Source organism: Panulirus ornatus, chromosome 13 (genome assembly GCF_036320965.1).
Source record: "Panulirus ornatus isolate Po-2019 chromosome 13, ASM3632096v1, whole genome shotgun sequence".
Classification (NCBI taxonomy): domain Eukaryota; kingdom Metazoa; phylum Arthropoda; class Malacostraca; order Decapoda; family Palinuridae; genus Panulirus; species Panulirus ornatus.
The window spans coordinates 45,484,920-45,511,997 of NC_092236.1; the positions used below are offsets into that span (position 1 = coordinate 45,484,920).

The 27,078-nt window shown below is 40.5% G+C and overlaps 1 protein-coding gene and 1 pseudogene across 1 annotated transcript; both read right to left on the reverse strand.

The window, feature by feature from the left end:
* Positions 1 to 407: 407 nt before the first annotated feature.
* Positions 408 to 2,229, reverse strand: LOC139752614 (uncharacterized). Its single transcript, XM_071668369.1, has 3 exons — positions 2,112 to 2,229; positions 1,437 to 1,577; positions 408 to 962 (listed from the first exon to the last, which is right to left on the reverse strand). The coding sequence occupies exons 2-3, from the start codon at positions 1,575 to 1,577 to the stop codon at positions 513 to 515; spliced, it is 591 nt and encodes a 196-aa protein (XP_071524470.1). The 5' UTR covers positions 2,112 to 2,229; the 3' UTR covers positions 408 to 512.
* Positions 2,230 to 12,125: 9,896 nt separating this feature from the next.
* Positions 12,126 to 13,119, reverse strand: LOC139752615 (uncharacterized; annotated as a pseudogene).
* Positions 13,120 to 27,078: the final 13,959 nt, after the last annotated feature.

A 27,078-nucleotide genomic window follows, 5' to 3' on the forward strand; every position in this document is an offset into this window, starting at 1 on the left:
AACCTGACTGAATACACACGCAAAAGGTTATATACATTTATGTTATGAATGTGGATCTTTTGTTTTCCGTCAGTTGATAATCATTATCTTCTAGAATGTCCATAATATCGTTATTTCAAGAATGGGATATGGATTTCCTCATTAACTGATCTATCATCCTTAAGATATAACATCTCTTGTAACAACATTATATTTTCTGTATTACGTGCATGTGTCTATGTCTGCTCATATGTGTACCTTTCTAGTGTCTGATTACAATCCAAGGTTTTCTTGCAGGCAAATACGTGAATCTTCACAAGAGAAACCAGATGAAATCGATCACTCTTCTGTATAATCATGCTCGTTTACATTTGTGTAAAGTGAATGTAACTATAGAAGGACACTTTGGATTTCAAAAAAGCTGCACAATATTTGACGCAGTTTTATTATATACATTGGAGGTGTGATACAGTTATCTTGCATGAACAGTGAATAATTTAGAGCATCTCTCGAAGAGCTACATAGCTGCGTGCTCAGTGACCGTAACCGTAGCCGTAGGCAGGCTTGGGGCAGACGGTCTTGTAGCTCTGCTGGGTGTGGGTGACGGTATGGTACTGGGGCACCACTTGGGTCTGGTACTGGGTGTGGTACTGTACCTGAGTTGTGGTTACGTACTGGGGCTTGTACTCTGTTTTGTACACAGTCTGGTACTCGGTCTGGGTCACGTACTGTGTTTGGTATTCAACTTTGGTGACGTAAGTTGGGACAAGTTGGGTAGTGGTGACGTATTGAGTATGATACTGAGTCTTGTATTGGGTCTGGACTTGAGTCACATACTGAACCTGAGTCTTATAGACGGTCTGGGTAACATACTGGGGAACATATTCGGTCTTGTACACCGTCTGGTACTGGGTTTGGTACTGTGTTTGGTAGAATGTTGTCGGGATAACCTGGGTCTTGTACACAGTCGAGTACACTGGGACCTGCGTGATGGAACAGAAAATTACACGATTATCTCTCTTGTCATATTTTGGCTAAAATCAGTAACAAGTTTTCCTATAAATTGTTAGCAAGATTTTCTCTTTTTTTTATGAGAAGATGGAGTATCAAGCATTGATTCAATTGACTTACCCTAACATCCCATCATCTTTATGTCCCCTTAAAGTCTACCCCTCCGGAGTTTCATCTCTTTAGCAGCCAGCATGAATATGATGGACCTTCCCACATTCCTGTCCCTTGGATATACCTTTGCAGATCTGGTGGGTATGGTCTACTGTCTAAACTTGGGAGCTCCCCATTCATGACCTGCTGTTCTTGTCCCAACACTGATTTTTTTTTTTGAGTCTGTCCTACCACTGACCCGCCCTAAAGTTGTATCTCTTGAGGTATCCACCTATTATGACCTGTTGGACCTTTACCTACATTCCTACCCTCTTGGACCTCCATGTAGTACTGACCTGCTGGACTTGCGTCTTGTACTGGGTGACGTATTTGGTCTGGGGGTAACAGGGGGTCGGCTGAGGGTAGCTGGGCTCAGCCACTACCGCTGCCACCACAGCCAACACCACCAACGCCACACGGACGCAGATAGACATCATCTGCCGATAGCATTATCAGAAAGCACTTTAGGGAAACAGAACATTTAAAAATTAAAGCTAATTCCATATCATGGTGAATAGGTGAGGACTGATAGCCCGGGTGAGACATTCTATGCTGTTACATATTCATTTAGTCCACAATATCATATCCTGCTTTTGTGTGTATTTGGTAGAATCACATAGCATTCTATGACACAGTAATGATGGGCTGCACTTTTAACGATGAACAAATGCACTCTGAAGAACTGGAAAAACAAAAAAAAAACCAGTTTCACAAAGATTTTCAAACTATGGAGTTTGTTTAGAATTAACTGGAGTCATGTATTGCTAATCCTCTTCACTTATACATATGAAGAATCCCTATCAGCCCATATCCTGATCGTCTGGACAACTGATGGTGATTTCAGAGACTTACACTGTGTCGTTGTAGCCATCCAGGGAGCCTCCCCAACACTATCGTCCTCAGAACTAAATCTCGTAGCTCAATAAATTGAACTTAAATCACTCTAGGAACAAATTCAACACAGTGTTTACCTTGGCAGTTGTTTCCTTCACGATCCTATACAGCGAACTGACAGCGAGAGCAGAAGCACCGGTATTTATAGTGCGAGGCTCGTGGGAGATGTATGACCTGGAACAGGCTTCACGTGCAGCTGAGTTCTTAATAAGACTGGATATTCTTGTTGCTTGACTCACATTTCTCCTGACTTGACCTTTACTTCGACATAAGAGATGACGAAGCAGGAAAACCTACAAATGCAAAATTTACTTATAATCATTACTAGAAAATTGTAGGGCTGTTAATGGAGAGAGAAACAAAGTAATATTTTGTCTGAGAACCTTTGATAAAGGGTGTCCTTTGATCCCCTCCTGCCATATGTACCAAACAATCATCTTTGTAATCGTAGACTTTATAGCTCCTGTAAATCAGCTGAGAAAATTGGTTGTTCAAAAGCAAACCTGTTTTTGTGTGGATCCCTCCAATAAGAATGTTCTCCTGCTTTTACGAATATAATACGACGAGGAATGAAGACCCGCCCCTCGCTCCTTCGATCTTAAGAGGTGGAATAATGATAATAACATCTGGAGTTAAAAAGAATAAAGTAAACAAAGGGATTCTCTGTCGAGATTTAATAAGTACTGAACGGTAACTATTTTCTTATACTATGATTCATTTTCATCATGAAATGTTCAGCAGATATTGGATGAGCATTTTACATCTCATCACGTGGATGAAGGTCGCACTCTTTGTGAATGTACATCAATTGTCAGCAGAATATAATTTACTAAAAATTCAGGAAATGTCTTCACAGTGTTGCAGAAGCCAAGAATGGAAATTTGATAACATGTTAAAGAATGATATGAAATTCTCCGTCAATTGAGTGGGGGGGGCGTGTGTTTTTTTTCTTTCTATTTTCTATACCATTCCAGATCCCATAGATCTGCATTCTCTAACGTCGTTTGCAAACTGCTAATCAGAGCAAGAACAACTGTGATGGTGTCATCTAGTGATATGTCATGTACCAAGTTAGTGTTGTGTGCAGGTTTATGTATGAAAGTACCACCACTGACTACTAACCTGTAGCAAACGTTGCGATTATCACATGTTGCAGACACTCAGTCAGGACCTTCGTGATCTCTTAACCGATCCAGCTGACCAGCACCCGCTGCCAGCAACCCCAGCCATTGACACACGTCGATCCTTGTGCCTACATCAGTCTCATGGCTCCTCTCCTCCACAAGATTCAACGCACAGTATCCCGTGACATAGACATAGAGTCCTGTCACTGGTTCCGTTGTATGTCACGAGGGATAATTCAACATCCCTGGACTGAACTGCATAGCGTAAATGACGCAAAATATAATTGGAATGTTACTGCCAGCATCTTCACGAAGACCTGCTCTGGTTTCTTCTCATTTGAACACTATACCACGACGACATGCCATCAGTCACAACCCCATTGCTAATGTTACAACGAAACAAGGTTTTATTCCCCAGCAACGCTAACTTCTACAACGTCTCATGTATAAACTGTACAAACCACGAGGTATATGAACACGAACATAGTGCATATGAACGCGCTCTTTCAGAGAACAGTAATACCTCCAGCAGACAGGACTAGAACCCAGACCTTTTGCGTGGTATGCGGGAACACTATGTATATATATATATATATATATATATATATATATATATATATATATATATATATATATATATATATATATATATATATATATATATATATATATATATATATATATATACATATATATATATATATATATATATATATATATATATATATATATATATATATATATATATATATATATATACATATATATATATATATATATATATTTTTTTTTTTTTTTTTTTTTTTGCTTTGACGCTGTCTCCCGCGTTTGCGAGGTAGCGCAAGGAAACAGACGAAAGAAATGGCCCAACCCACCCCCATACACATGCTTTGATTCAATCCACTGACAGCACGTCAACCCCGGTATACCACATCGCTCCAATTCACTCTATTCTTTGCCCTCCTTTCACCCTCCTGCATGTTCAGGCCCCGATCACACAAAATCTTTTTCACTCCATCTTTCCACATCCAATTTGGTCTCCCTCTTCTCCTCGTTCCCTCCACCTCCGACACATATATCCTCTTGGTCAATCTTTCCTCACTCATTCTCTCCATGTGACCAAACCATTTCAAAACACCCTCTTCTGCTCTCTCAACCACGCTCTTTTTATTTCCACACATCTCTCTTACCCTTACGTTACTTACTCGATCAAACCACCTCACACCACACATTGTCCTCAAACATCTCATTTCCAGCACATCCATCCTCCTGCGCGCAACTCTATCCATAGTCCACGCCTCGCAACCATACAACATTGTTGGAACCACTATTCCTTCAAACATACCCATTTTTGCTTTCCGAGATAATGTTCTCGACTTCCACACATTCTTCAAGGCTCCCAGAATTGTCGCCCCCTCCCCCACCCTATGATCCACTTCCGCTTCCATGGTTCCATCCGCTGCCAGATCCACTCCCAGATATCTAAAACACTTCACTTCCTCCAGTTTTTCTCCATTCAAACTCACCTCCCAATTGAATTGACCCTCAACCCTACTGTACCTAATAGCCTTGCTCTTATTCACATTTACTCTTAACTTTCTTCTTTCACACACTTTACCAAACTCAGTCACCAGCTTCTGCAGTTTCTCACATGAATCAGCCACCAGCGCTGTATCATCAGCGAACAACAGCTGACTCACTTCCCAAGCTCTCTCATCCCCAACAGACTTCATACTTGCCCCTCTTTCCAAAACTCTTGCATTCACCTCCATAACAACCCCATCCATAAACAAATTAAACAACCATGGAGACATCACACACCCCTGCCGCAAACCTACATTCACTGAGAACCAATCACTTTCCTCTCTTCCTACACGTACACATGCCTTACATCCTCGATATATATATATATGTATATATATATATATATATATATATATATATATATATATATATATATATATATATATATATATATATATATGTATATATATATATATATATATATATAATATATATATATATATATATATATATATATATATATATATATATATATATATATATATATATATATAATATATATATATATATATATATATATATATATATATATATATATATATATATATATATATATATATATATATATATATATATATATATATATATATTTATATTGATTGAGAGGGTGAAGGCATGTACAGAGCATCAGATTGGGGAAGAGCAGTGTGGTTTCAGAAGTGGTAGAGGATGTGTGGATCAGGTGTTTGCTTTGAAGAATGTATGTGAGAAATACTTAGAAAAGCAAATGGATTTGTATGTAGCATTTATGGATCTGGAGAAGGCATATGATAGAGTTGATAGAGATGCTCTGTGGAAGGTATTAAGAATATATGGTGTGGGAGGCAAGTTGTTAGAAGCAGTGAAAAGTTTTTATCGAGGATGTAAGGCATGTGTACGTGTAGGAAGAGAGGAAAGTGATTGGTTCTCAGTGAATGTAGGTTTGCGGCAGGGGTGTGTGATGTCTCCATGGTTGTTTAATTTGTTTATGGATGGGGTTGTTAGGGAGGTAAATGCAAGAGTCCTGGAAAGAGGGGCATGTATGAAGTCTGTTGGGGATGAGAGAGCTTGGGAAGTGAGTCAGTTGTTGTTCGCTGATGATACAGCGCTGGTGGCTGATTCATGTGAGAAACTGCAGAAGCTGGTGACTGTGTTTGGTAAAGTGTTTGGAAGAAGAAAGTTAAGAGTAAATGTGAATAAGAGCAAAGTTATTAGGTACAGTAGGGGTGAGGGTCAAGTCAATTGGGAGGTGAGTTTGAATGGAGAAAAACTGGAGGAAGTGAAGTGTTTTAGATATCTGGGAGTGGATCTGGCAGCGGATGGAACCATGGAAGCGGAAGTGGATCATAGGGTGGGGGAGGGGGCGAAAATTTTGGGAGCCTTGAAAAATGTGTGGAAGTCGAGAACATTATCTCGGAAAGCAAAAATGGGTATGTTTGAAGGAATAGTGCTTCCAACAATGTTGTATGGTTGCGAGGCGTGGGCTATGGATAGAGATGTGCGCAGGAGGATGGATGTGCTGGAAATGAGATGTTTGAGGACAATGTGTGGTGTGAGGTGGTTTGATCGAGTAAGTAACGTAAGGGTAAGAGAGATGTGTGGAAATAAAAAGAGCGTGGTTGAGAGAGCAGAAGAGGGTGTTTTGAAATGGTTTGGGCACATGGAGAGAATGAGTGAGGAAAGATTGACCAAGAGGATATATGTGTCGGAGGTGGAGGGAACGAGGAGAAGAGGGAGACCAAATTGGAGGTGGAAAGATGGAGTGAAAAAGATTTTGTGTGATCGGGGCCTGAACATGCAGGAGGGTGAAAGGAGGGCAAGGAATAGAGTGAATTGGAGCGATGTGGTATACAGGGGTTGACGTGCTGTCAGTGGATTGAATCAAGGCATGTGAAGCGTCTGGGGTAAACCATGGAAAGCTGTGTAGGTATGTGTGTTTGCGTGTGTGGACGTATGTACATGTGTATGGGGGGGGGGCCATTTCTTTCGTCTGTTTCCTTGCGCTACCTCGCAAACGCGGGAGACACCGACAAATTATAAAAAAAAAAAAAAAAAAAAAAATATATATATATATATATATATATATTTATATATATATATATATATATATATATATATATATATATATATATATATATATATATATATATATATATATATATATATATATATATATTTCTTTTTTTTTCATACATGTTCGCCATTTCCTGCGTCAGCGAGGAAGCGTCAAGAACAGAGAGCTGAGCCTTAAAGGGAATATCCTCACTTAGCCAACCTTCTCTGTTCCTTTTTTTGAAAAATCAGAAACGGGAGGGAAGGATTTCCAGCCCCCCCGCTCCCTCCCCTTTTAGTCGCCTTCTACGACACGCAGAGAATACGTGGGGTCTTTTTTCTCCCTTATCCCCAGGGGAGGAATGGGTTGTATTTAGGGAACTAGCGATGGCTTGCGCAAAGATGCTTGTGGCATGAGAAGCGTGGGAGGTGGGCAGATTAGAAAGAGTAGTGAGTGGTGGGATGAAGAAAGATTGTTCGTGAAAGAGAAGAGAGTGGCATTAGAACGATTTTTGCAGGGAAATAATGCAAATGAGTGGGAGATGTAAAGAAGAAAGAGGCAGGAGGTCAAGAGAAAGGTGCAAGAGGTGAAAAAGAGGGCAAATGAGAGTTGGGGTGAGAGAGTATCATTAAATTTTAGGGAGAATAAAAAGATGTTTTTGAAGGAGGTAAATAAAGTGCGTAAGACAAGGGAATCAATGGGAACTTCAATGGGAGGTGATAACAAGTAGTGGTGATGTGAGAAGGAGATGGAGTGAGTATTTTGAAGGTTTGTTGAATGTGTTTGATGATAGAGTGGCAGATATAGGGTGTTTTGGTCGAGGTGGTGTACAAAGTGAGAGGGTTAGGGAGAATAATTTGGTAAACAGAGAAGAAGTGGTAAAAGCTTTGCGAAAGATGAAAGCCGGCAAGGCAGCGGGTTTGGATGGTATTGCAGTGGAATTTATTAAAAAAGAGGGTGACTGTATTGTTGACTGGTTGGTAAGGCTATTTAATGTATGTATGACTCATGGTGAGGTGCCTGAGGATTGGCGGAATACTTGCATAGTGCCATTGTACAAAGGCATAGGGCATAAAAGTGAATGCTCAAATTACAGAGGTATAAGTTTGTTGAGTATTCCTGGGAGATTATATAGGAGGGTATTGATTGAGAGGGTGAAGGCAAGTACAGAGCATCAGATTGGGGAAGAGCAGTGTGGTTTCATAAGGGGTAGAGGATGCGTGGATCAGGTGTTTGCTTTGAAGAATGTATGTGAGAAATATTTAGAAAAGCAAATGGATTTGTATATAGCATTTATGGATTTGGAGAGGGCATATGACAGAGCTGATAGAGATGCTCTGTGGAAGGTATCAAGAATATGTAGTGTGGGAAGCAAGTTGTTAGAAGCAGTGAAAAGTTTTTATCGAGGATGTAAAGCATGTGTGCATGTAGGAAGAGAGGAAAGTGATTGGTTCTCAGTGAATGTAGGCTTGCGGCAGGGGTGTGTGATGTATCCATGGTTGTTTAATTTGTTTATGGATGAGGTTGGTAGGGAGGTGAATGCAAGAGTTTTGGAAAGAGGGGCAAGTATACAGTCTGTTGTGGATGAGAGAGCTTGGAAAGTGAGTCAGTTGTTGTTCGCTGATGATACAGCGCTGGTGGCTGATTTATGTGAGAAACTGCAGAAACTGGTGACTGAGTTTGGTAAAGTGTGTGAAAGAAGAAAGCTGAGAGTAAATGTGAAGAGGAGCAAGGTTACCGTACAGTAGGGTTGAGGGACAATTCAATTGGGAAGTAAGTTTGAATCGAGAAAAACTGGAGGAAGTGAAGTGTTTTAGATATCTGGAAGTGGATTTGGCAGCTGATGGAACTATGGAAGCGGAAGTGAATCATAGGGTAGGGGAGGGGGCGAACGTTCTGGGAGGGTTAATGAATGTTTGGAAGTCGAGAACATTATCTTGGAAAGCAAAAATGAGTATGTTTGAAGGAATAGTGGTTCCAACATTGTTATTTGGTTGCGAGGCGTGGGCTATAGATAGAGTTGTGCGGAGGAGGGTGGATGTGCTGGAAATGAGACGTTTGAGGACAATATGTGGTGTGAGGTGGTTTGATCGAGTAAGTAATGTAAGGGCAAGAGACATGTGTGGTAATAAAAGAGTGTGGTTGAAAGAGCAGAAGAGGGTGTTTTGAAATGGTTTGGTCACATGGAGAGAATGAGTGAGGTGGAGGGAACGAGGAGAAGTGGGAGACCAAATTGGAGGTGGAAAGATGGAGTGAAAAAGATTTTGAGTGATCGGGGCCTGAACATGCAGGAGGGTGAAAGGCGTGCGAGGAATAGAGTGGATTGGAACGATGTGGTATACCGGGGTCGACGTGCTGTCAATGGATTGAACCAGGGCATGTAAAGCGTCTGGTTTAAACCATGGTAAGTTGTGTGGGGCCTGGATGTGGAAAGGGAGCTGTGGTTTCGGTGCATTATTACATGACAGCTAGAGACAGAGTGTGAACGAATGGGGCCTTTGTTGTCTTTCCGAGCGCTACCTCGCGCACATGAGGGTGAGGGGGTTGTTATCTAATGTGTGTCGGGGTGGCGATGGGAATTGAAGAAGGGCAGACAGTATGAATTATGTGCATGTGTATATATGTATATGTCTGTGTGTGTATGTATATATATGTTTATGTTGAGATGTATAGGTATGTATATTTGCGTGTGTGGACGTGTATGTATATACATATGTATGTGGGTGGGTTGGGCCATTCTTTCGTCTGTTTCCTTGCGCTACCTAGCTAACGCGGGAGGCAGCGACAAAATAGATAAAAAAATAAGATATATATATATATATATATATATATATATATATATATATATATATATATATATATATATATATATATATACTTTTACCTGCATTAACTAACTACGAGTGAAGTCACGATTGCCAGAGATTTGTCCACCTTTACACTACCTGCTCGCTATCCTACATACCAACAGCAACAGCCACAGAGTCCGTACACCTTACCACATCACACAGGTGCTCACCAGTGAAACTCTACGAGTTATCCTACCCTGAACACGGCAAACCTGTCTTCTCCATCATCAATAGTTCTCCTATCAGTAGAAATGCTCCCATGACTGGAAGTCTTCATGTCTTCCAAAATCTCCGCCACCAAAAATGCAATAGCTTCCTAGGCCATTTTGAGGTTCTTTAGAATAGTAGAAGAGATCAGAAACTTATAGTATAGCGTGGTAGGCGTAGGAAGGAAACCAAATGACGCAACGAATGATACTTGTAAACCTTATACATAACTGAGAAGCAAATAATGTCAGTCGTGATCTTCAAGCAAAGTATTTCAGTGTTTTGTTGACACTATGTATGTTGGTGATATCATCTATAGTGACTGGCATAAATCCTTCCACTTGTTAACAATCCTGTTGAAGAAAACGTACTTTCTTGACATTCTCCCAGTTAGCTGCGATCTCTTCATCACCCCTGAGTTCCAATTTACCCTGCAAAAGCTTTGTGTTAGATTAAGGTTACACAGCCACTAAATATTGCATAGTCCCTCAGAAGTTTGACACTATGAAGAACGCCTACAGCCTACGGCATCATCAGCTTCTTTGACTTTCATTATTGTAATCTAGAGAGATGCAAGACCTGTATGGCTCTTACCTCCGCTGACTTCATGAAAACTTTAGACCTAGTCACCCATAATCATCAACACTAAAGCCATCAACGTTGGCTAGCGGGGAAGTTTCATGCCATAGTTTGCAGATCTCTTTATTGAGAGTCGTCACACAGACCACTTCCAGATGGACCATCTCCTTCCAGTCCTTCATCTGTAGGGTCCCCTAGAACGCAGCGGTGGGACCCAGGTATTTCCTTATCTCTATAAATCATTCTCTGTTGGATGGAATCTGTCGATGAAAGTACATGGATGAGTTTACTTATGGTGCCAATGTTGATAACTGCTTTCCCGTTTGCATCTCCCAAAGAACACCCTGAAGAGCCTCCAAAACTGGTCAACTGCCGACGACGTCACCAACAACCGAACTGCGACCGTAGTTATGCACATTTCCTCCTCTTTCAACCCTGTTCCATTACCTGCAGCCCCTCTAGGTTATTTAGTCCACCGAAGTTCTCAGCGTCACTTTGAAAGAAAAACTAAGCTGGGAGGAACGTGTCACTACGATCGTCATTTCTTACAACTACTGGATACATAAACTGCCAAGATTCTAAGCACGCAAACCCATTGCTACTGAATATCTGTCTAGAACATCTAAACAACTTTTTTCCTCCTGAACTAACCCATGCATCCCTGCCTGGTCGTTTAGTCTTGCACACAAGGCCTTCTAGAAACGGGACAGAAAAGAAATCGTAAAATCATCCACTGTCTCCTCTAAACCAGATTTTGATAGACGCCTATTACATTAGCCAATCCGACTCCCTCGAGTCATCCAATGGATTTCACCCAGCAAGTGGGGAAGAAGGTACTGCGCCACCATCCTGACCGTCTGCTGTCTCAGATCCACAGTGAACGAGTTGCAGTTCAGCATGACAGCCTTATCGAGCAGATCCGGGCTCGCACAAGCGGCCTTAAGTAATAACAGACGATATGATGTGACTCTGTTAACTCATCACATCGTTTCTTAGATATGTAAATCGTATCTCTGTCTATGGTCTTCCTAAGATAGATTGCCAGTCGTCTTAGGAGCTAACAATAAAATCTGCAGTATTTAGCGTACACACACACACACACACACACACACACACACACACACACACACACACACACACACACACACACACACACACACACACACACACACACACACATTTGGAAAAGAAAGAAATCTTAAAGACTTGTGTTGACTTCCTTTACATATCAGGTTTTCCAGCCTGGCCTCAGTCCCTGGATCAGCAGCCGAATACAATCCACATCCAGACCCATCTTTATCACGAGACCATATCTCAGTCTTCACGATCTGTTTCCTAAATGTTTCGTGGGTGTATTCCGTATATATCAATATTTGTTTATCTTTGTACACACCATTGGTGTTGATAATGCCAAATCTAGCTACTGGGAAATGTATGAAACGTATACTTTATTGTAAGGATATAACTAAGTTACGAACTGTTATTCATAAGTTAATGTTGCACAAGACAGCTGTAGGTAAAACTGATCATTCAGTAAATTTATATTTTTATTCCGTTTTTTCATCTTTGCATTAGAAAAGAATGAAACATAAAAAGGCATACTAAATTTTAATCAAGAATTATTAAGTTTTTATTACACAGATGACTTCAGATGTGTGTGTCATGACAACACGAGATAATACATGAGATCTCTGGAAGTGCTGCGTGGCCGGGTTTTCAGTAACCATAGCCGTAGGCAGGCTTGGGGCAGACGGTCTTGTAGCTCTGCTGGGTGTGGGTGGCGGTGTGGTACTGGGGCACCACTTGGGTCTTGTACTGGGTATGGTACTGTACCTGAGTTGTGGTTACGTACTGGGGCTTGTACTCTGTTTTGTACACAGTCTGGTACTGGGTCTGGGTCAGGTACTGGGTTTGGTATTTAATATCGGTGACGTAAGTTGGGACAAGTTGGGTAGTGGTGACTTACTGAGTCTGGTACTTGGTCAGGTACTGAGTCTGGACCTGAGTCACATACTGAACCTGAGTCTTATAGACGGTCTGGGTGACATACTGGGGAACATATTCGGTCTTGTACACAGTCTGGTACTGGGTTTGGTAATGTGTTTGGTATAAAGTGGTGGGGATAACCTGGGTCTTGCACACAGTCGAGTACACAGGGACCTGCATTAAGGAGGCAAAAAGTATGCAATTAGCCAGTGTGTGTTATAACATCTAACCAATTCATTAAGAAATTTTGATATTAGAAAGCTGTAAGATAACTATCAGTACGATCAGAAAATAGAACATCCAGCACTGACTCAAAAGACCTGCTCCAACAGCCCACCTTCTTTGTCTCCCTTAAAGACACTTCCCTCGAGCCCCAACACCGATGAGATGGATCTACCCAGATTCCCGTCCCTTGAGCACCCGAGAGCTGGCGGAATGAACCAGCAGTAAAACATGCTGACTTCCTCAGTTGATGATAGTCTCAATATACCATGACTGCTCTACTGACTTGTCTCGAAGTTCTGATCCCTTGAATCCTCTCCACTACTGACCTCTCTTAGGATTCTAATCCCTCACTGACCTGCTGAACCTGCGTCTGGTACTGGGTGACGTACTGGGGTTTGGGGTTGCAGGGGTCTGGACGAAGGTATCTGGGCTCAGCCACCACCGCTGCCACCACAGCCAACACCACCACCGCCACCACACGGACACAGGCAGACGTCATCTGGCAATAGTGTTATCAAACAGCGCAATAAGTATTAAAACACGTCAAAAGTCAAGGCAATATACATAGTATTATGGTGATCATGTGAAGGATTTACGAACATTTTGGGTAGTGTATGAATATCTATTTCGTCCTCTAACTAACTATCTATTAACACGATTGTTTAGTAAAATTCAAAAGGTAAATATTCCGCATTATGTAGCGCACTGATGATTAGGTGAGATGTTGGTGACATTCTGTACCTTATAATAATTGAAAAAATAGAGATGTAAAGTGATTTATGGTATGTATATAAGTTTACCTGGTTACGCGCATCAATTGATGCGTTTCTTTTTATCCACTAAAAGACAATCAAAGCGCGTACACTCCTTGTCTGGGGACTTAAATATAATTCTGCGAGACGTCTTCAGAACTTACGCTAGTGGTAAATCCTCCAAGAGTATTTACAGTGTGTCATATTTCCCTGTCTACTCTTCATACACTGGAAAGAAATCGCACTGTGAAAACATTCACTTGTAATATTATACAATCCTACGACCCTTTTAAGGGGATCTGATTACTTTCATTCAGGCTACCCCCCACGCAGGAGCAGAGAAATGACGGACTCCTGTCGAGTGAGAAACTCCTGCCGGAAACTGTACCCGTTATGTGAAGTGACTATCACGCAGTCTTGCTAAAGGGAACTTCTCTCTCTTGGTGTCACCACCTGTCGAAGAAGTCGCATCAGAAATACACACACACACACACACACACACACACACACACACACACACACACACACACACACACATATATATATATATATATATATATATATATATATATATATATATATATATATATATATGTATATATATATATATATGTATATACATGTGTATGGGGGTGGGTTGGGCCATTTCTTTCGTCTGTTGCCTTGCGCTACCTCGCAAACGCAGGAGACAGCGACAAAGCAAAATAAATAAATAGATAAATAAATAAATATATATATATATATATATATATATATATATATATATATATATATATATATATATATATATATATATACATTCCTATGAGTCCACGGGGAAAATGAAACACGATAAGTTCCCAAGTGCACTTTCGTGTCAGTTTACATCGTCAGCTGGGATTAAAGAATCTTGTATCTCCCCTGGCGATGTGATCATTACACAAAAGTGCACTTGGGAACTTATCGTGTTTCATTTTCCTCGTGGTTATCAGCAAATACTACATCACGCGCACCACTGTAACCTGCTGCAATATATATAAACTATCCCGAAAATTCTATTGGTTTTTATATAGTACAATGCAAAGACTGCAATAACTTTACTTAGAACAAAGTGGAAAAGAACTGAATCTGAGAATGAAGTACCAACGGTGTAGTGTTCATGCTGGGCAAAAATCCATTGTTCTGGTCTTGCACATGTGAGTCTTCGGCTACCTAATGACATGTACAACGCTCAGAAAATCGTATCTTGTCATTAAACTGTTGATAGAAATATCACAGAATCGATCATTATCAAACGCAGTTTCCACAGGAAGCTCAACAGTTTAGGTGTGTGAAAAGTATTTCCTTTCATAATAAAAAATACACTTATCATAAGCAAGTTTGTGAGCTATATCGTGACCCGATCCTTGCCTGTGGCCACCTGACACATGGCTTTGGTCACCCAACCCTTTGATGATTCGAACTTTTCTCTGGACATTACATTTCTTACTTGACCTTCTCACCTGACCCCTACCTGACTTGGTCATGCGTCCTACACTTTATATATATATATATATATATATATATATATATATATATATATATATATATATATATATATATATATATATATATATATATATATATATATATATATATATATATATATATATATATATATATATATATTATTAAGAAAGGGGGTGACTGTATTGTTGACTGGTTGGTAAGGTTATTTAATGTATGTATGACTCATGGTGAGGTGCCTGAGGATTGGCGGAATGCGTGCATAGTGCCATTGTACAAAGGCAAGGGGGATAAGAGTGAGTGCTCAAATTACAGAGGTATAAGTTTGTTGAGTATTCCTGGTAAATTATATGGGAGGGTATTGATTGAGAGGGTGAAGGCATGTACAGAGCATCAGATTGGGGAAGAGCAGTGCGGTTTCAGAAGTGGTAGAGGATGTGTGGATCAGGTGTTTGCTTTGAAGAATGTATGTGAGAAATACTTAGAAAAGCAAATGGATTTGTATGTAGCATTTATGGATCTGGAGAAGGCATATGATAGAGTTGATAGAGATGCTCTGTGGAAGGTATTAAGAATATATGGTGTGGGAGGCAAGTTGTTAGAAGCAGTGAAAAGTTTTTATCGAGGATGTAAGGCATGTGTACGTGTAGGAAGAGAGGAAAGTGATTGGTTCTCAGTGAATGTAGGTTTGCGGCAGGGGTGTGTGATGTCTCCATGGTTGTTTAATTTGTTTATGGATGGGGTTGTAAGGGAGGTAAATGCAAGAGTCCTGGAAAGAGGGGCAAGTATGAAGTCTGTTGGGGATGAGAGAGCTTGGGAAGTGAGTCAGCTGTTGTTCGCTGATGATACAGCGCTGGTGGCTGATTCATGTGAGAAACTGCAGAAGCTGGTGACTGAGTTTGGTAAAATGTGTGGAAGAAGAAAGTTGAGAGTAAATGTGAATAAGAGCAAGGTTATTAGGTACAGTAGGGGTGAGGGTCAAGTCAATTGGGAGGTGAGTTTGAATGGAGAAAAACTGGAGGAAGTGAAGTGTTTTAGATATCTGGGAGTGGATCTGTCAGCGGATGGAACCATGGAAGCGGAAGTGGATCATAGGGTGGGGGAGGGGGCGAAAATTTTGGGAGCCTTGAAAAATGTGTGGAAGTCGAGAACATTATCTCGGAAAGCAAAAATGGGTATGTTTGAGGGAATAGTGGTTCCAACAATGTTGTATGGTTGCGAGGCGTGGGCTATGGATAGAGATGTGCGCAGGAGGATGGATGTGCTGGAAATGAGATGTTTGAGGACAATGTGTGGTGTGAGGTGGTTTGATCGAGTAAGTAACGTAAGGGTAAGAGAGATGTGTGGAAATAAAAAGAGCGTGGTTGAGAGAGCAGAAGAGGGTGTTTTGAAATGGTTTGGGCACATGGAGAGAATGAGTGAGGAGAGATTGACCAAGAGGATATATGTGTCGGAGGTGGAGGGAACGAGGAGAAGAGGGAGACCAAATTGGAGGTGGAAAGATGGAGTGAAAAAGATTTTGTGTGATCGGGGCCTGAACATGCAGGAGGGTGAAAGGAGGGCAAGAAATAGAGTGAATTGGAGTCATGTGGTATACAGGGGTTGACGTGCTGTCAGTGGATTGAAGCAAGGCATGTGAAGCGTCTGGGGTAAACCATGGAAAGCTGTGTAGGTATGTATATTTGCGTGTGTGGACGTGTGTATGTACATGTGTATGGGGGGGGGGGGGTTTGGGCCATTTCTTTCGTCTGTTTCCTTGCGCTACCTCGCAAACGCGGGAGACAGCGACAAAGTATAAAAAAAAAAAAAAAAAAAAAAAAAAAAAAATATATATATATATATATATATATATATATATATATATATATATATATATATATATTTTTTTTTTTTTTTTTCTTTGTCGCTGTCTCCCGCGTTTGCGAGGTAGCGCAGGGAAACAGACGAAAGAAATGGCTCAACCCACCCCCATACACATGTATATACATACGTCCACACACGCAAATACACATACCTACACAGCTTTCCATGGTTTACCCCAGACGCTTCACATGCCCTGATTCAATCCACTGACAGCACGTCAACCCCAGTATACCACATCAATCCAATTCACTCTATTCCTTGCCCTAATTTCACCCTCCTGCATGTTCAGGCCCCGATCACACAAAATCTTTTTCACTCCATCTTTCCACCTCCAATTTGGTCTCCCACTTCTCCTCGTTCCCTCCACCTCCGACACATATATCCTCTTGGTCAATCTTTCCTCACTCATTCTCTCCATGTGCCCAAACCATTTCAAAACACCCTCTTCTGCTCTCTCAACCACGCTCTTTTTATTTCCACACATCTCTCTTACCCTTACGTTACTTACTCGATCAAACCACCTCACACTACACATTGTCCTCAAACATCTCATTTCCAGCACATCCATCCTCCTGCGCACAACTCTATCCATAGCCCACGCCTCGCAACCATACAACATTGTTGGAACCATTATTCCTTCAAACATACCCATTTTTGCTTTCCGAGATAATGTTCTCGACTTCCACACATTCTTCAAGGCTCTCAGGATTTTCGCCCCCTCCCCCACCCTATGATCCATTTCCGCTTCCATGGTTCCATCCGCTGCCAGATCCACTCCCAGATATCTAAAACACTTTACTTCCTCCAGTTTTTCTCCATTCAAACTTACCTCCCAATTGACTTGACCCTCAACCCTACTGTACCTAATAACCTTGCTCTTATTAACATTTACTCTTAACTTTCTTCTTTCACACACTTTACCAAACTCAGTCACCAGCTTCTGCAGTTTCTCACATGAATCAGCCACCAGCGCTGTATCATCAGCGAACAACAACTGACTCACTTCCCAAGCTCTCTCATCCCCAACAGACTTCATACTTGCCCCTCTTTCCAAAACTCTTGCATTTACCTCCCTAACAACTCTATCCATAAACAATTTAAACAACCATGGAGACATCACACACCCCTGCCGCAAACCTACATTCACTGAGAACCAATCACTTTCCTCTCTTCCTACACGTACACATGCCTTACATCCTCGATAAAAACTTTTCACTGATTCTAACAACTTGCCTCCCACACCATATATTCTTAATACCTTCCACAGAGCATCTCTATCAACTCTATCATATGCCTTCTCCAGATCCATAAATGCTACATACAAATCCATTTGCTTTTCTAAGTATTTCTCACATACATTCTTCATAGCAAACACCTGATCCACACATCCTCTACCACTTCTGAAACCACACTGCTCTTCCCCAGTCTGATGCTCTGTACATGCCTTCACCCTCTCAATCAATACCCTCCCATATAATTTACCAGGAATACTCAACAGCCTTTGAAGGAAATCCTCATTTGGCCCCCTTCTCTGTTCCTTCTTTCGGAAAATTAAAGAGGAGAGGGGAGGATTTCCAGCCCCCCCCCGCTCCCTCCCCTTTTAGTCGCCTTCTACGACACGCAGGGAATACGTGGGAAGTATTCTTTCTCCCTTATCCCCAGGGATATATATATATATATATATATATATATATATATATATATATATATATATATATATATATATATATATATATATATATATATATATATATATATATATATATATATATATATATCTGAAGGTGAAATCGCACTTCAGCAGATCTTGCAATTTCATTCAACATGTGATTTTTCTGTACATGTGGCGCGACGTGTTTCGTGGAGACAATCCGACTCATCAGGTGCCAGTACTTAAAATTATTTAAATCCCAACATCACACCTCGTTCCTACCGTCCAATGCCAGTATGTATAGACCAAGCACTGTCTGCTCTATCTGGCCGTAACTGATGTAAGGGAGAGGAATTAAGGAGGGTCACGTGGCGGGGGCTGACCTGGCTAGCTGGGTGTGTCAATGACGTCGCGTGTGGCACAATCAGCAAAGGAGTATAGAATAACGGGATTTTTCAAGATCAATGGGTCATCATTTCTTGAGAATGTTTAGCGATCTCATTTCTGTGGTCATCCCTGCATACTGAATGACGTTGCCAACAACGTCTCCCAGTTACAGTTTTACGTGTCTGAACTATATAGATATTTTTACATGTCTTACATTTTACGGCGCAAGCACTCCCAATTGTTGCATGATTTGGCATACAGTTCATTAAGGTCTTACTGATGATGTTATTGTACTAGAAAGCAACATTACAAGCACTGTTTTTCAGAACATAGATTAGCTAAGTTGGGGGAATAGGGCAAAACACTAAACATTTAGACTTATCATTATTTGTCTCATCTTTGTTACAAGAAGCATAAAATATCGTCCTAGCTTTCCAGTAAGCTTTGTTCGCAAACCAACTGGGGTAATATCATTGCCTAAAGATACGTCTTATATGACTACATTCGTCTACCAGACCTATTGGATCACATATCCGTAGTGCTCTTAAAAACAAAAATGTTAAAACATAGATTTTGAAGGACAAATGTTTAGATTCTCTATTTATCAACACATCAAGAAATGAGCAGTTTGCCTTCTTTTTCCACTTCATCGTGAATTTGCTGGTGGGATGGATGTTATTTAATTCATTAAAGAAAACATCACAATCCTGGAAGATTGGCCACAAGCACCACACATTATCCACGTATCTAAATTCTAAATCAGATTTTTTATGATCATTGACTGAAGTTAAAATTTCAGTCCAAAATATTCCATAGACAAGTTGCTAATAATCGGACAAATTACGTGTTCTTTTGTGATTATGTATATATATATATATATATATATATATATATATATATATATATATATATATATATATATATATATATATATATATGTTTCCTTGCGCTACGTCGCAGGCGCGGGAGACAGCGACAAAGCAAAATAGATATAAATATAAATAAATAATATATATATATATATATATATATATATATATATATATATATATATATATATATATATATATATATATATATATATATATATATATATATATATATATATATATATATATATATATATATATATATATATATATATATATATATATATTCATTTATCTATCTATGTGCGTGTGAAAAGTCACTTTTGGCAAGACTATATCATGTGTCTGCTAAACAGTCTGGTCAAACAAAGAACTTCCTGCTTTAAAGTTGTCCTTCGTGTCACTACTTAGTGTAACTGTGGAGTCGCAAGAACTCCTGAAACACGGGTACTGGAGCAGCAGAAGGACCGCTTCAGATAATGGTTCTGAGGTATTCTTGACGGTGATATATCGATGATAATTTTTCTTCGGAGATTTACCTCGAGAACTGAGCTGAGACAGAGAGGAAAGTTAAACTTATATATTCAGGATCTCTACCGTGATGACGGGTCTGCCACCACAGGGTTCACACGATCATGAACTTTTCCTGCATCGTGATCCTCCTGTTATATGATACCCAATTTCCTGGAGGGAACGACGGAAATCTTCTTGAGTCTTCAGAAATGACATCTCCTCCGACTCGAGAGACGTGACTCATCGAGAAAGTTAACATCATAGTGTACTCGTTATATCGTTATCAGAGAATGTGGACACTATGGTTATCCAGTCACAGGAGAGATAAGAACAATAATATCTTCTCTGGTGATTTTTTCCACAATGTTTTCCTTCAGTCTCTTCTTTCCGCATAGACCAAAATGTTATTTTTAAGCACGTAGAAATAAACATCTCCATTAAACCAGTAAGTAAAAGTGATTGGCTAAGCTAAAACCTGTTTTGTTTGGATGATTCTCCTGTTAACTGTTATCTATAACTTTCTCAACAATGGCTGGACAGGTATTAATGACCCTTCTCCAACTCTCTCCCAACACTCCAGATTCATACGCTAGTGAGTTCAAAATAATATTCAAAGCTCATTTTAGAAAAGATATAGAAATAGAAAAGGAAAAGAAACATGAAAATATGGTATTATATATCAAAGTGAGAAAAATATTGATCAGCCGACATGGCACGGGCAAAACACGCTTCAATCAAGGCATTTAATTGCACTCTGTTTAACAGAGAGGTGGAGGAAGAGCCGCACCGCGCGTGTGAGCAGTGCTCTATACTAAGGCGAATGAAACACAATGTTGATATGAAACAGGTGCTCACAAGAGGAGCGGTTACTGGGATGTGGACTTTGTTTATCAGTATGGTTGAACTGTGGTGATTTCACGTGGAACACAAGGGAGATGAATAATTCTTAATTAAATACATTCGAAGAAATTGCGTTTTAGTACCTATTAGACTTAACTACGTTGCTGTGCAGAATTCTGAGAGTCTGCATAGATCAGAAATGAGAAAGGAAGCTAGTTCAGTACGAGAAAGAACACAAGACGCATGGAAGCAAAAGTGGTCTAAGTATGGGAATTGGAATCATGAACATAAGATTTAATACAATTGAAATTAGAAATGAAAAAGATCATCTATTGAGGGATGCATGAGAGTAAGCGATAAGACCAGGAACTCTATTGTTGACAGGAGAGAAAGAATATGTTATTCTATCAAAGATTTTTGCAATAAAAAGGCCAGAGATGAAGCAATGCATCAGGGAACACAGAAAAGAAAAAAAAGAAGATAAAAGAAAAGGAGTTAAGAAAGCAGGAACTTATACCACATACTGTCAAATGCTAGTGAGATGTCGAGAGCCACGACAAAAGTTTCACCCAAATCCTTTCGACAGGAGAACCAAGGATGATCATGAGATCGACCACCCACGAAATGGTGATCTGAAGGAAGGGAATATCATTCTAATGGTTTAAATAAGTGCAAGTTAAGGGGAGCTTCAAAGACTTTAGGGATAGCAACAGGGAGATGGTCGGAGGGGTTAGAGTGGTCTTCCTTCTTCAGGATATGCTGCTTCAAGGCGTGCTTGCAAGAGGATAGAAAAGTCTGGGTTTTCAGAGAGGTACATTTCTTTAAAATTCGAGGATGTATGCCATCTGGCCCATGAGCCCTGTCCACTTGGAGCTGGGAGACTTTCTTGGAGGACCCTAACCATTTCAAAACACCCTCTTCTGCTCTCTCAACCACGCTCTTTTTATTTCCACACATCTCTCTTACCCTTACATCACTTACTCGATCAAACCACCTCACACCACACATTGCCCTCAAACATCTCATTTCCAGCACATCCACCCTCCTGCGCACAACTCTATCCATAGCCAACGCCTCGCAACCATACACACACATATATATATATATATATATATATATATATATATATATATATATATATATATATATATATATATATATATATATATATATATATATATATATATAATTAAATGTGACTCACTTCCGCTTCCATGGTTCCATCCACTGCTAAATCCACTCCCAGATATCTAAGCCACTTCACTTCCTCCAGTTCTTATTCATTCAAACTTACCTCTCAATTAGTTTGTCCCTCAACCATACGGAACCTAATAATCTTGTGCTTATTCACATTTACTTTCAGCTTTCTTCTTCCACACACTTTACCAAACTCAGTCACCAACTTCTGCAGTTTCTCATCCGAATCAGCCACCAGCGCTGTATCATCAGCGAACAACAACTGACTCACTTCCCAAACCCTCTCACCCACAACAGACTGCATAATTGCCCCTCTCTTCAAAACTCTTGCATTCACCTCCTTAACGACTCCATTCATAAACAAATAAAACAACCGTGGAGACATCACGCACCCCTACCGCAAACCAACATTCGCTGGGAACCAATCACTTTCCTCTCTTCCTACTCGTACACATACCTTGCATCCTTCGTAAAATCTTTCCAGAATGCATGGATCAAGTGTTTGCTTTGAAGAATGTATATTAGAAATACTTAGAAAAACAAATGGATTTGTGTTTAACATTTATGGATCTGGAGAAGACTTATGATAGCGTTGATAGAGATGCTTTGTGGAAGGTTTTAAGAGTATATGGTGTGGTAGGTAAGTTGATAGAAGCAGTGAAAAGTTTTTACTAAGGATGTAAGGCATGTGAACGAGTAGGGAGAGAGGAGAGTGATTGGTGTGTGAAAGAAGAAAGTTAAGAGTAAATGTGAATAAGAGCAAGGTTATTAGGTACAGTAGGGTTGAGGGTCAAGTCAACTGGGAAGTAAGTTTGAATGGAGAAAAGCTGGAGGAAGTGAAGTGTTTTAGATATCTGGGAGTGGATCTGGCAGCGGATGGAACCATGGAAGCGGAAGTGAATCATAGGTGGGGGAGGGGGCGAAGATTCTGGGAGCCTTGAAGAATGTTTGGAAGTCGAGAACATCATCTCGGAAAGCAAAAATGGCTATGTTTGAAGGAATAGTGGTTCCAACGATGTCGTATGGTTGCGAGGCGTGGGCTATGGATAGAGTTGTGCGCAGGAGGGTGGATGTGCTGGAAATGAGATGTTTGAGGACAATATGTGGTGTGAGGTGGTTTGATCGAGTAAGTAATGTAAGGGTGAGAGAGATGTGTGGTAATAAAAATAGTGTGGTTGAGAGAGCAGAGGAGGGTGTTTTGAAATGGTTTGGTCACATGGAGAGAATGAGTGGGGAAAGATTGACCAAGAGGATATATGTGTCAGAGGTGGAGGGAACGAGGAGAAGTGGGAGACCAAATTGGAGGTGGAAAGATGGAGTGAAAAAGATTTTGAGTGATCGGGGCCTGAACATGCAGGAGGGTGAAAGGCGTGCAAGGAATAGAGTGAATTGGAACGATGTGGTATACCGGGGTCGACGTGCTGTCAATGGATTGAACCAGGGCATGTGAAGCGTCTGGGGTAAACCATGCAAAGTGTGTGGGGCCTGGATGTGGAAAGGGAGCTGTGGTTTCGGTGCATTATTACATGACAGCTAGAGACAGTGTGAACGAATGGGGCCTTTGGTGTTTTTCCTAGCGCTATCTCGCACACATGAGGGGGGAGGGGATTGTTATTCCATGTGTGGCGAGGTGGCGATGGGAACAAATAAAGGCAGACAGTATGAATTATGTACATGTGTATATATGTATATGTCTGTGTGTGTATATATATGTGTACATTGAGATTTATAGGTATGTATATTGTGCGTGTGTGGATATGCATGTATATACATGTGTATGTGGGCGGGTTGGGCCTTTCTTTCGTCTGTTTCCCTGCGCTACCTCGCTAACGCGGGAGACAGCGACAAAGCAAAGTAAATAAATAAAACAGTATGTATGTAATTTTTGCGTATATATATATATATATATATATATATATATATATATATATATATATATATATATATATATATATATATTTTTTTTTTTTTCTTTCAAACTATTCGCCATTTCCCGCATTAGCGAGGTAGCGTTAAGAACAGAGGACTGGGCCTTTGAGGGAATACCCTCACCTGGCTCAATTCTCTGTTCCTTCTTTTGGGAAAAAAAAAAAAAAAAAAAAAAAAATATATATATATATATATATATATATATATATATATATATATATATATATATATATATATATATATATATATATATATATATATATATATTCATCATAGTAGAAGCAAATGCCACCCTTGATCATGATAACATAGAGGGGAGGCACTCCCTTAGAAAACTTGGTTTTATAGGAAATAAGATCATGGAAAACAAAGCAATGGAGAGATGGGGCTCCTCTGAAATGAATAGAGAAAGAGCTGGGTATGGAAGCTGTGGCCGGGAGAGTAGAGTAGGCCAAGGTCCATGATCATACCGACCCCACTGACCTACAGAAACATCAGCAATCATCACAAAGTTCACATACTTCCGCACACGGTTACGGCCCTCGTCACTTATTATTGCTGACTGCTACCTACCACCCTAGCCAATGCTAGCCATCGTCCGTAGTAAACATAAATAAGTTTTATGACTCCTTTCCCACACTTAGATCCAGCACACTGGGCCGACGTTAAGACATGCAGACCATTTACTGGCTCCGCAATGTCTCACTTTGGACACTGGGTGACCCATGAACAAACTGGGGTTGTATCAGCACCATCGCGAAAGCCTTTCATCGCTTCTTTTTATTTCATGCTAATTCGCCGAGTCCAGCTTAGCGATCCTGCGCTAGGAGATATGAAGGACAGTCTCATTTCCTCACATTCACACACTAGTTGTAATGTGTGTATCATCGTTTCAACCCTGAAATGACCATGAGACTCCAACCAGATGACGCACCCTGGGTCACACACTCAACATCATAAGGCTAATGTAGCATTGAGACGAGGCCCGCTGCCACAATACTTACCTGTACGAGGACCTCTGGAGAATAGAAATTAGCGACATCATCGCAGTGAAGAAATCTCATTAATCTGTAAGATTAGAACACCTGATATATTCCAACGTCATCCGCTGGTCTGGGAAAATAGAGGAGGTTGGTGGTGTGCAGAGGCAGACTCCCTCCTCCTTGTGTTGCCCGCTTCACCGGCTTACTACCAGACACTTCGTCATTAGTCATTAAGACTTCGCCAGCTTGGCACTACCTGCAGTCTAGCCTACATTCCGACACCATCAGAATCAGTACATGGATTTGAAGAAACTGGACAGTCATATAACTTCAACGTACAACACCCTACGACATCCACAGACGTACCGATGAAACTCAACGAACATTTTTTCCATGAAGAAACCAAGTCCCTTTCTTCACCGTCAGTATTTCTTCTATCAGTCAAAATGCTCCTCTGATGATCTTCTGATCATAAGTCTTCATAAACAAATATCGAGGTCCACAATCCCTAATCTCTCAATCAGTTGCAGCCTGTTCATTACCCTGATCCTCAGTTTACCATGAAAAAATTTTGTTTTATTGGGTTTACGTAGATATTACCGATTTCATAGACCCTCGGAAGTTTGTACCATGAAGATCCTTCCACAATCCACGACATAGTTTCTGAAACTTCATGTATTGCAGGTAAGAGAGAGGGAAGGCCTGTGTATGCGGGTTACAGAGAGGCATGGCCTGTTTAGCTTTCACCTTCGCTGACTTCACTAAAGCTTTGGACCTAGTCACCCATAACAATCAACAACAAGGTCATCAACCTTGGGCAGTGAAGAGTTTCACTCTATGGCTCAAAGACTTCTTCAGTGAGAGTCGTGAGACAGCAATCGTTCTTTGGGCCATCTCTGTCTTCTAGTCCCTCACCTGTGAGGTTTCACAGTAAACAAAGATGGGTTCCTTATGCGTACGTCAATCAACCTACCAGAGGTGTAGACACTGACTATGATTCTCCACTGTGGATTTCCCTATAGAAAACACTAAAGAGTTCCTAGAACTAGATCACCGCCAAGGACTTCATCACGAATGAATGTAGAACCCGAGATCTGCACGTTAGCCTCGCTATCATCCATGTCTTAATGTCTACAGTTTCAGTGAGTTTCGTCCCCTCCAGATTACTTAGTTCACCAAGGTTCCCTGTTGGCTTCGGACAGTAGACTATAATGAAAGGAACATGTCAATACGATCATGAACATTTCTAATGATATTCTATAACATCTTCACACACACGAAGTGCTTGCACTGAATGTCTGTCTTGATCATCAATACAACTCGTGCTTTTTTCTCAAACTAGTGTGTACCTGCCACGCTTAGTTATCATCCAAGTCCAGAGCACGAGAGTAAGTTTTAGAAATAGTGAAGGAAAGGACATGCCAAATCATCACCATCCATCCAACACCACAGGCAAGTGGCGCTCATTCTAGGCTGCTTCCATCCATCATATGGACTTTACCCAACAGTTTGAGAAGAATGTTTTGCATAATCACCATCGCCGATCCCCAAGTGAGGTCCATAGTGTCCGAGCTGCAGTTCAGCGACACAGCCTCATCAAGACCATTCGATCTCGTCTAGACCGCAGGTGGAATATTTGCTCCTCAGCCAATGTGAACACCATACTGGACAGAAATAACCCTGGAAACTCAATACATCGTTCAAGAAGAAAATGAGATTACACGCTATATATGAGTCCTTTTCCTGTAGAAGCTGTCAGTCCTTGCAGGAAATCAATTAGAAACTCTATAGTGCTTACTCAAAAAAAAAAAGGATTCTCATGAAAATGTGATTTTATTGTTGAATATATGTCAAGTACGTCAAGGAAATTCAATAGGCATATAATTTCAAGAGAATATAAAACCGTTGTGGTGTTTGATTAGTCTGATAACTATTTTTTTTTTCATTAACCCGAGCGTCTTTGGTTTAACTATGGTGTACATTCTCATC